At 49.1% G+C, this 11,762-nt stretch overlaps 1 protein-coding gene across 1 annotated transcript; it reads right to left on the bottom strand.

Moving 5' to 3' along the window:
* Nucleotides 1-1,814: 1,814 nt before the first annotated feature.
* On the bottom strand, nucleotides 1,815-11,469 carry LOC114358425 (protein hu-li tai shao-like; the record flags this gene model as incomplete). Its single annotated transcript, XM_028312397.1, has 10 exons — nucleotides 1,815-2,086; nucleotides 3,421-3,588; nucleotides 4,750-4,920; nucleotides 5,709-5,841; nucleotides 7,095-7,177; nucleotides 7,755-7,925; nucleotides 9,172-9,304; nucleotides 10,205-10,387; nucleotides 10,796-10,891; nucleotides 11,353-11,469. Coding segments are annotated over 10 exons (1,488 nt in total), but the record flags the coding sequence as incomplete, so codon positions are not given.
* Between the last annotated feature and the right edge of the window lie 293 nt (nucleotides 11,470-11,762).

Here is an 11,762-nt window from a genome sequence, read left to right as displayed (position 1 = left end):
CTTTAGTGTCGCGCCCTAGTGCCACGCTTTAGTGTCGAGCCCTAGTGCCACACTTTAGTGTCGCGCCCTAGTGTCACACTCGTAGTGTCACGCTCTAGTGTCGCGCCCTAGTGCCACACTTAAGTGTCGCGCCCTAGCGCCACACTTGTGTCGCGCCCTAGTGTCATACTTTAGTGTCGCGCCCTACTGTCACACTTTAGTGTCACGCTCTAGTGTCACGCTCTAGTGTCGGGCTCTACTGTCACGCTCTAGTGTCGCTCCCTACTGTCACACTAGTGCCACACTTTAGTGTCGCGCCCTAGCGCCACACTTTAGTGTCGCGCTCTAGTATCACGCTCTAGTGTCGCGTCCTACTGTCACACTCGTAGTGTCACGCTCTAGTGTCGCGCCCTAGTGTCACACTTTAGTGTCGCGCCCTACTGTCACACTAGTGTCACGCTCTAGTGTCGCGCCCTAGTGCCACATTTTAGTGTCGCTCCCTACTGTCACACTAGTGTCACTCACGCTCTAGTGTCGCGCCCTACTGTCACACTCTAGTGTCACGATCTAGTGTCACACTCTAGTGTCACGCTTGTGTCGCGCCCTAGTGCCACACTAGTTTCACACTTTAGTGTCGTGCCCTACTGTCACACTTTAGTGTCGCGCCCTACTGTCACGCTCTACTGTCACGCACTAGTGTCGCGCCCTACTGTCACACTAGTGTCGCGCCCTAGTGCCACACTTTAGTGTAGTGCCACACTCTAGTGCCACACTTCAGTGTCGCACCCTAGTGCCAAAATTTAGTGTCCTATTGTTCTCTTGGATCCTGCATCCTTCTATCTTACTTACCGTAAGGCGGATCATGGTAGGCGATGGGTCCCAACAGCGCAGCCTCGTGGCACAACGGCAGCACACCGCCCGTGGTGGCTGATACGGCCAGAGCGGATGGTGCACGAAGATGTAACACGCAGCGGATGTCGGGACGTGTTACTTACCGTAAGGCGGATCATGGTAGGCGATGGGTCCCAACAGCGCAGCCTCGTGGCACAACGGCAGCACACCGCCCGTGGTGGCTGATACGGCCAGAGCGGATGGTGCACGAAGATGTAACACGCAGCGGATGTCGGGACGTGTAGTGTAGTGTCACGCTCTAGTGTCGCGCCCTAGTGTCACGCTCTAGTGTCGCGCCTTACTGTCACACTCGTAGAGTCACGCTCTAGTGTCGAGCCCTAGAGCCACACTTTAGTGTCACGCCCTAGTGTCGCGCCCTAGTGTCACGCTCTAGTGTCGCGCCCTAGTGTCACGCTCTAGTGTCACGCCCTAGTGTCACACTTCAGTGTAGCGCCCTAGTGCCACACTTTCGTGTCGCGCCCTAGTGTCACACTCTACTGTCACACTCGTAGTGTCACGCTTCAGTGTCGCGCCCTAGTGCCACACTTTAGTGTCGCGCCCTAGTGTCACACTTCAGTGTAGCGCCCTAGTGCCACACTTTCGTGTCGCGCCCTAGTGTCACACTCTACTGTCACACTCGTAGTGTCACGCTTCAGTGTCGCGCCCTAGTGCCACACTTTAGTGTCGCGCCCTAGTGCCACGCTCTAGTGTCGCGCCCTAGTGCCACACAATAGTTTCGCGCCCTAGTGCCACACTTTAGTGTAGCGCCCTAGTGTCACACTTTATTGTAGCGCCCTAGTGCCACACTTTAATGTAGCGCCCTAGTGCCACACTTTAGTGTCGCGCCCTAGTGCCAAAATTTAGTGTCCTATTGCTCTTGGATCCTACANGGCACGGCGGCGAGGCGCAGCTGGACGTCGCAGGCGGCCGCCAGATGGCGCGCCCTAGTGTCCCGCCCTAGTGTCCCGCCCTAGTGTCCCGCCCTAGTGTCGCACCTGTGCCTGCTGGGCGGCGTGTAGCGGCTTCAACTCGGCGCGAGGCACGGCTGCCAGCCGCAGCTGGACGTCGCAGGCGGCCGCCAGATGGCGCGCCTGGTGGAAGGCCTCCTCGAGGGTCGCTCCGCAGCAGAGGGCGCCGGCGCTGCTGAGCACCAGCACGGTGGAGGTCGGCCCGAGAGCGCGGACCAGCTTGTCGCGCTCCTCGTTGTCGAGGACGCCTGTGGATAAATGGAGCTAAATAAAAACCTGTCCAAGAAAATTGCTTCGGACGAATTGTTTCAAACAATAATAAATGAGAAAACTCAATATCAACAAGATAGCAAAATGACGGGTTAGGGCGCTTCCACGTTAAACTACTATTGATAATTGATAATTGGGTATTTGACACCATTTCTCAATAATTCTAAAGCACAACTTTTTTAAAAAGACACTTCTTTCTGGTCTTGAAAACTTAATTTATTTTTAATTACCTGTAAATTACGATTTTTGGTTGCATTATAATTGAAAAAAGTATTATCATTGAGTTGATAAAATTGTGACGTCACATGCTAGTATTGCCGTACAAAATCTATGGGAGAGTGTCGTTTTGACAGTTTTAAAAAGTATGGTAATTGATTGGTGGTGTCAAATACCCTATTCTATAGCGATGTAGTTGTCATACAATTTTTAGGTAATTGTCACGCTCTTGTGCCACACTTTAGTGTCGCGCCCTAGTGCCAAAATTTAGTGTCCTATTATTCTCTTGGATCCTATATCCTTCTATTTGACTTACCGTAAGGCGGATCATGGTAGGCGATGGGTCCCAACAGCGCAGCCTCGTGGCACAACGGCAGCACACCGCCCGTGGTGGCTGATACGGCCAGAGCGGATGGTGCACGAAGATGTAACACGCAGCGGATGTCGGGACGTGCAGTGTAGTGTCGCTTCCTAGTGTCACGCCTTAGTATCACGCTTTACTGTCGCGTCCTACTGTCTCACTTTTAGTGTCACGCTCTAGTGTCGCGCCCTAGTGCCACACTTTAGTGTCGGGCTCTACTGTCACACTCGTAGTGTCACACTTTAGTGTCGCGCCCTACTGTCACACTAGTGTCGCGCCCTAGTGTCACGCTCTAATGTCGCGCCCTAGTGTCGCGCCCTACTATCACACTTTAGTTTCGCGCCCTAGTGCCACACTTTAGTATCGCGCCCTAGTGTCATACTTTAGTGTCGCGCCCTACTGTAACACACTAGTGTCACGCCCTAGTGTCACGCTCTAGTGTCGCGCCCTAGTGATCGCAGGAAGACTGAGGGTGGTCCTAAAGTGCCAATTTGAGGGTCACGCTCCTGCAGTGGACACTAAATGACCTGAGGACTTCACACTTACCGTAAGGCGGATCATGGTAGGCGATGGGTCCCAACAGCGCAGCCTCGTGGCACAACGGCAGCACACCGCCCGTGGTGGCTGATACGGCCAGAGCGGATGGTGCACGAAGATGTAACACGCAGCGGATGTCGGGACGTGCAGTGTACACACTTTAGTATCGCGCCCTGATGATGTTGACTTCACACTTACCGTAAGGCGGATCATGGTAGGCGATGGGTCCCAACAGCGCAGCCTCGTGGCACAACGGCAGCACACCGCCCGTGGTGGCTGACACGGCCAGAGCGGATGGTGCACGAAGATGTAACACGCAGCGGATGTCGGGACGCGCTGCGTGAACGCTCGCGTGCAAGGAGAATCCTGTAAAAGAATTACCAATCAAATTGAGAACCTCCATTTTATTGAAGTCCGTTAATACAGGGTGGAAACTAAACAAGCTGGAAACATCGAATTTACGGATAGATTCAGTTTATTCTGTAACCTATTGGTAACGTTTGAAAGAGCTTGTGAAGTACTTTCAGAATCAGTAATCAATTTTTCGAGATCACTTAACGTTTCCACCCTGTATAAGTGTTGAGTTTATTAAAGTGGGTTACACGGGTTCTATGCTTTCAAGGGTGTCTAAGACCATCAGGGCATATATTTTTAAAATAATCCAGGACTTTTATTTTAAAAAAAATTGGAAATACAGCCAAAGTTACAGCTATTTGTAATCTCGTGACATCACAAACGAGTTTTCGGGGGACGAATTGTCAGGAAACGAGTTGTCGGGTTTCGGGTTATCGGGATTCGAGTTGTCGGGGGTTGAGTTGTCAAATATTGTCAGAGTTGTCATGAGATCAAGTTGTCGGGGATAGACTTATCTTGAGTCAAAGTCGTAAATTCGACATTTCCGAAGACGTTTGTGTACCATTGTCACTTTGCTTGAGAATCAAAGTTTCAGAGGTTCTGGAGACTTACCCTCTTGATTGACGGGGAAGTTAGTTGTGCCCTGATCTTGCACAACACCCTGCATATCAACCTTCACCAACGAAGAAGCTGTCACCTCATGCGGCAGCAGGCCTCGAGGAGTTGTCAAGACTTGTTCCACGGCGGCGTTCACGAGCGGTGAGCTGGGGTTCCGTAGTCTCTAGAGGTCCCGTAGTGTCTAGGGGGTCCGTAGTCTCTAGGGGGTCCCGTAGTGTCTAGGGGAGTCCGTAGTGTCTAGGGGTCCCGTAGTGTCTAGGGGTTCCGTAATTACTGAGGGGGTTCCGTAGTATCTAAAAGTTTCAGTGTCTAGGGGGTCCCGTAGTGTCTAGGGGTTCCGTAAATACTGAGGGGGTTCCGTAGTATCTGAGAAGTTTCATTGTCTAGGGGGTTCCGTAGTGTCTAGGGGTATCGTAGTGTCTAACTAGGGGGTCCTATAGTGTCTAGAGGGGTCTGTAGTCAGTCGCAGAGTTCCGTAGTCTGTCAAGGTTCCATAGTTCCATAGTAGCTAGGTACATCAAGTTGAATTGTCGTGATACCTTTATGGAGACTTACCCTCTTGATTGACGGGGAAGTTAGTGGTGCCCTGATCTTGCACAACACCCTGCATGTCCACCTTCACCAACGAAGAAGCCGTCACCTCATGAGGAAGGAGGCCTCGAGGAGTTGTCAAGACTTGTTCCACAGCGGTGTTCAGACGCGCGGTGATCTGACCGGCTAGACCAGCTGGAAAGTTAAAAAAATTACGTTATGTAGCATTTTTTTTAAAGATTAATAAGTAATTTGTTATTTCACAAATCTAATAGTCCCGTTAGCCCCTCATACTAAGTTAAATATGCTTGTTTCACGAGTGAGCTCACCACAATAGTCGAGCGGCGGCGGGGACCGAACCCGCGTTCCCCGGATTACGAGTCGACCAGTCCGAAGCCTTCACCGTTTCGGCTATCGTGACTTCTGAGGATGACTGAGTTTGACAGTTTTTGAACTGTCATTTATGGTTTTTGACCATCGTGATCGGTCAGATTCAGTCAATTTACATCTCTAATTAAGACAGAATGGGAAGATACGGCACAAGCGTTTCGCAAGGTAGCCGCCCAAATTAAGTCCATGCACACAATTTCGCCGCTCGCATCCAGGCACCTCCCGCGACCTTCACCAGATCGTCGGTCCACCTAGTGGGAGGCCTGCCCACGCTACATCTTCCGGCTCGTGGTCGCCACTCAAGAACGTTCCTGCCCCAGCGGCCATCAGCTCTCCGAGCTATGTGCCCCGCCCACTGCCACTTGATTTTAGCGATTCTGCGGGCTATGTCAGTCACTCTAGTTCTCCTACGGACCGGTCTTTGTGGAAATCCTTGGGGGAGGCCTTTGTCCAGCAGTGGACGTCTTTCGGCTGAAACGAACGAACGAACGAACAACACAATTTCGCCTTGTCGCGACAACTGTCACTTTCGAAGGCATACTTTAGATTTTTTGTATGTTTAAAGAGGCTGATGACAGCAATGGTCTACTTACTCTGAGTCCAGCCGAAGAGGTCAGCGAGTCGGTAGACGGCAGCCAGCTTGCAGCGGAGTATCTTCTCGCCCTTCTCGTAGCCCACACCCTCGATGCCTCGGATGTCGTTGATGGGGAGCACGCAGGCTGGGCCCTGGGGACGATGATGATCAAGATTAGATAATAATTATAATCAGTAGAAAACTATAATATTACAAACCCGCCCGAACGGACGACGCCGCGAGCCGCCAGTCTGCTTGTGACCACGGCTGCAGCATAGCAGCCTAAACGTCAAGCCGTGAGTACATATGTACTTTATTTTCAGTTTGGCCCTAAGGTTGACTGGAGAAAAATGCCGAAAGGCATTAAATCCACCTTTTATGTACAATGTTTTATGTGCATTTAAGTTCAAAATAAATAAATAAAATACATAATTGTCTTGTAAAATTACTTGTCGGCCGTTTGGTGTAGTGGTTCAAAACGGACTACTATGCCGATAGGTCCCGGGTTCAATTCCCGGCCGGGCAGAAATTGAAATTATGAATTTTAATTTCTGTGACGGGTCTGGGTGTAAATATGTATGTATAATATGTATGTATTTAATAAAAACACAAGCATTGAGTTGCTTACTTTGGGGCTAGCTGGCGCTGTGTGAAATTGTCCAAAGATTTATTTATTATTTATAATGTAACTCATTCATAAATGTCGCGCTAAGACCCGTGTCTATCTATTTTAGTTACATTACTAATGTTACAGAAACGTTGCTTCACCCCTTTATTGATTAAAAACCCAGAAAAAGGTTCGTTTCTCGTGTTGATGGATGGACTATGTACTTAGGTACTCAGATGTTACCCTAGCTACGTAACACACATCTTACATGATTGAGTACCAAGCTGGTCATTGGACTATAGTCTTTAAGATCTTTCAATATAGTCGTATTTTGCCATCAATTAGTCCGAGGCTGTGTTGTGTAGAGCGCGAAGCACCAAGCTAGCTGATGAAATATACGCTCTAACTCCTGGAGCTAAAGTCGCATTTGGCTACCACTTGCTCTGAATCTACGGGACTATTCCCACCTCTCGTTCCCACCACTGCAACTCCTGTGTAGCCAGGATCTACAGCTTGACCGCCACAAAAACCCAACCAATGAAGGTCAAGTTTGTCCCGGGGGAAAGTTAAACTGTCATTGGACCCGCAACGAAATTAATCAGAAGAACATAGGAGGAGTTCGAATTGCTCTGAATCTGCTGGAGTATACAGCTGATGGCTTAAGCACTCTAACTCCTGGAGCTTCAGTCTCATTTGGTCGAAACCACCCAGTGCCTGGCCCGGCCAGTACAGAGAACAGATCTGGCAGATGGAATATACATTCTAACTCCTGGACTTACAGTATACAGTTGCACTTACCCTGAGGCTGCCGGTATGCAGCCGCCCGCCAACCATCTCCCTAATGCGTTGCAGGAGCGGCGCGTCGCTTCCTTCATGAGNTCCTGTAAGAAAAATACCAACCAAATTGAGAACCTCCATTTTATTGAAGTCCGTTAATACAGGGTGGAAACTAAACAAGCTGGAAACATTGAATTTTCGGATAGATTCAGTTTATTCTGTAACCTATTATTGGTACCGTTTGAAAGAGCTTGTGAAGTACTTTCAGAATCAGTAATCAATTTTTCGAGATCACTTAACGTTTCCACCCTGTATAAGTGTTGAGTTTATTAAAGTGGGTTACACGGGTTCTATGCTTTCAAGGGTGTATAAGACCATCAGGGCATATATTTTTAAAATAATCCAGGACTTTTCATTTAAAAAAATAGGAAATACAGCCAAAGTTACAGCTATTTGTCAAGTAATCTCGTGACATCACAAACGAGTTGTCGGGTTTCGGGTTATCGGGATTCGAGTTGCCGGCGGTTGAGTTGTCAAATATTGTCAAAGTTGTCATGAGGTCAAGTTGTCGGGGATAGACTTATCTTGAGTCAAAGTCGTAAATTCGACATTTCCAAAGACGTTTGTGTACCATTGTCACTTTGCTTGAGAATCAAAGTTTCAGAGGTTACGGAGACTTACCCTCTTGATTGACGGGGAAGTTAGTGGTGCCCTGATCTTGCACAACACCCTGCATATCAACCTTCACCAACGAAGAAGCCGTCACCTCATGAGGCAGGAGTCCTCGAGGAGTTGTCAAGACTTGTTCCACGGCGGTGTTCAGACGCGCGGTGATCTGACCGGCTAGGCCAGCTGGAAAGTGAAAAAAAATTACGTTATGTAGCATTTTTTTTTAAAAGATTAATAAGTAATTTGTTATTTCACAAATCTAATAGTCCCGTTAGCCCCTCGTACTAAGCTAAATATTATTATGCTTGTCAAGAGTGAGCTCACCACAATAGTCGAGCGGCAGCGGGAACTGAACCCGCGTTCCCCGGATTACGAGTCGGCCAGTCCGACCCCTTCACCGTTCGGCTATCGTGACTTCTGAGATTGACTGAGTTTGACAGTTTTTGATCTGTCAGATTCAGTCAATTTACATCTCTAATTAAGACAGAATGGGAAGATACGGCACAAGCGTTTCGCAAGTGAGCTGCCCAAATTAGGTTCATGCACACAACTTCGCCGCTCGCATCCAGGCACCTCCCGCGACCTTCACCAGATCGTCGGTCCACCTAGTGGGAGGCCTGCCCACGCTACGTCTTCCGGCTCGTGGTCGCCACTCAAGAACTTTCCTGCCCCAGCGGCCATCAGCTCTTCGAGCTATGTGCCCCGCCCACTGCCACTTGATTTTAGCGATTCTGCGGGCTATGTCAGTCACTCTAGTTCTCCTACGGACTGGTCTTTGTGGAAATCCTTGGGGGAGGCCTTTGTCCAGCAGTGGACGTCTTTCGGCTGAAACGAACGAACGAACGAACACAATTTCGCCTTGTCGCGACAACTGTCACTTTCGAAGGCATACTTTAGATTTTTTGTATTTTTTTTTATGCATAACAAGGCAGGTATTTGACCACATTTGGTATGTTTAAAGAGGTTGATCAGCAATGGTCTACTTACTCTGCGTCCATCCGAACAGGTCAGCGAGCCGGTAGACAGCGGCCAGCTTGCAGCGGAGTATCTAGGATCTTCTCTTCTCACACTTCTTGAAACTGTCTCTAGTAACTCCGTCCAGGGATACTGGTCTATGTACTTCGTCTAGGGCTGGTCTACTTACTCTGAGTCGATCCGAACAGATCAGCGAGTCGGTATACCGCAGCCAGCTTGCAGCGGAGTATCTTCTCGCCCTTCTAGAATCTTTCTAGAATGTAACTCTGCATAGGGATCCTGGTCTATGTACTTCGTCTAGGGTTGGTCTACTTACTCTGCGTCCATCCGAACAGGTCAGCGAGCCGGTAGATCGCAGCCAGGTTGCAGCGGAGTATCTTCTCGCCCTTCTAGAATATTTCTAGAATGTAATGGATCCTGGTCCATGTACTTCGTCTAGGGCTGGTCTACTTACTCTGCGTCCATCCGAACAGGTCAGCGAGCCGGTAGACCGCAGCCAGCTTGCAGCGGAGGATCTTCTCGCCCTTCTCGTAGCCCACACCCTCGATGCCTCGGATGTCGTTGATGGGCAGCACGCAGGCTGGACCCTGGGGATGATGGTGCTCAAGATTAGATAATAATTACAATCAGTACAAAACTATAATATTTCAAGCCCGCCCGAATGGACGACGCCGCGAGCCGCCAGTCTGCTCGTGACCACGGCTGCAGCATAGCAGCCGAAACGTCAAGCCGTGAGTACATATGTACTTTATTTTCAGTTTGGCCCTAAGGTTGACTGGAGGAAAATGCCGAAAGGCATTAAATCCGCCTTATATGTACACACGACAGCACAGCAGGCTACCCATTTTTGTTGCAAACTCGCCCCTATTACAATTGCACAAGAACCCACAGTGGTTACGTTGACGTGCTGTCGTCTGTACAATGTTTTATGAGCATTTAAGTTCAAAATAAATAAATAAAATACATAATGTAACTCATTCATAAATGTCGCGTTAAGACCCGTGTCTATCTATTTTAGTTACATTACTAATGTTACAGAAACGTTGCTTCACCCCTTTATTGATTAAAAACCCAGAAAAAGGTTCGTTTCTCCTGTTGATGTATGGACTATGTACTTAAGTACTCAGAAATTACCCCAGCTTTGTAACACACATCTTACATGACTGAGTACCAAGCTGGTCAATGGACTATACTCTGTAAGACCTTTCAATATAGTCGTATTTTGCCATCAATTAGTCCGAGGCTGTGTTGTGTAGAGCGCGAAGCACCAAGCTAGCTGATGGAATATACGCTCTAACTCCTGGAGCTAGTCGCATTTGGCTACCACTTGCTCTGAATCTGCTGGAGGATACAGCTGATGGCATATGCACTCTATTACAGTGTCATTTGTCCAAAACCAGATCATGGCCCAGCCAGCACAGAGAAAAAATCTGGCAGATGGAATATGCATTCTAACTCCTGGACTTACAGTATACAGTTGCACTTACCCTGAGGCTGCCGGTATGCAGCCGCCCGCCAACCATCTCTCTTATACGCTGCAGGAGAGGCGCGTCGCTTCCTTCATGGGNTTCATGAGCTTGCTGGTCCAGCACTCGCTCCAGCTCCTCACGGAACAGCTTCGAAGACATGAGAGCCTCGACGCGCTTGCGACGCTCCATTTCGCGGACGTCCTGGAAATGGTGAAGAAAAATTAAGTTGGTGGAAGATTCTAGAATTTGTATTCAGTTTGGACAGTTATAGAAAGCAATGCACCAGTCTCTTCAAAGCGTGTGGCCAGCGTGGGAAGTGTAGGCAAAATCCTGCGCTTTCCTTTGGTAAATTCGTGAGGGTCATACTCCTGCAGTGGAGATGGAAAAGAGGTTGTCCTTTTGCAATGGAGACTAAAAGACCCGATATGATACCCGGGAGTATATGCCAGCCTCTGGTAAATGGGTTAGAGGGCTACCTACTGCAGTGGAGACTAAATGACCTGATGTCGATGATGAACGACCTATAAGCATTAGCTTAGAGACATATTGGTTGGCAACTTGGCACCCTCTTAAACTCAACCCTTCGGGCACAGAACCCTGAACACTCACAGCATCAATATCCGCGGGTCGCTGCTTCATCCTCTCGTCCTCCTCCTCAGCCGAGAGCGCCGCGTTCCCGTTCGGCACCGTCTCTGTGTCTTTGATCTATCTGTTACCGTCGCTCTTGCCAGCATCTCATTTTGCGTGAGAGGGATGGCAACATTCGAAGAAACTATGCGAGTATCAGACCTCCTCAAAACGTGGGAAATGTAGGTCAAATCCTGCGCTTTCTTTTGGTAAATTCGAGAGTCTCCTGCAGTGGAGATGGGAAAAAGAGTCCTTTTGCAATGGAGACTATCACCTGATCATATCATCCACCTGACGATCCCGAATCATACATCATAGCTTAAGAGCGCTTTCACATTAGGGCGTTAGAAGCGCGACAGCAGCGCGGCAGCGGCGTTTTTATAATGTGAAGGCATGCATCCGCTGTCACATAGTATGAAATTATCGCCAGCGCGTCTGTCGCGCGTTTTTCGCGCTGCTAAACTCGCCTAAATGTGAAAACGCTTAGTCATATTGCTTATCAGATGGCACCCTCCGAGCATAGAATCTTGGACACTCACAGCATCAATATCCGCAGGCCGTTGCTTCATCCTCTCGTCCTCCTCCTCAGCTGAGAGCGCCGCGTTCCCGTTCGGCACCGTCTCTGTGTCCGTGTCCGCCATCGCTGCCGTTTGGATCTGCAACAATTGGGAATATTGCGTTAATAAACCATTTTGAGTTTGTTTAAAGCAGAATATTATTGGACCACACCCCTACTATTCCCGTGGAAATACGACAACTCGACCCCGAGACAACTTGACAGGACAACTATAGTCTGGTCTGCGAGCACGTAGAATTTTGTCCAATGACCCCAAGCTACCCATCCTTATCGCTCGCGCGTAATTATGTTGTTGTCGCGCTCGCACTCAATGCGGGCGCCCGTCGCATTATTAATTACGCCGAAATAAGGTGTCACTGGATGCGAGCGGCG

The sequence above is a fragment of the Ostrinia furnacalis genome, unplaced genomic scaffold (assembly GCF_004193835.3).
Source record: "Ostrinia furnacalis isolate ACB-3 unplaced genomic scaffold, ASM419383v2 OfSCF3918, whole genome shotgun sequence".
NCBI classification, from domain to species: Eukaryota; Metazoa; Arthropoda; class Insecta; order Lepidoptera; family Crambidae; genus Ostrinia; species Ostrinia furnacalis.
The sequence above is the reverse complement of the archived record's forward strand: the minus strand, read 5'-3'. Positions and strand labels throughout refer to the sequence as shown.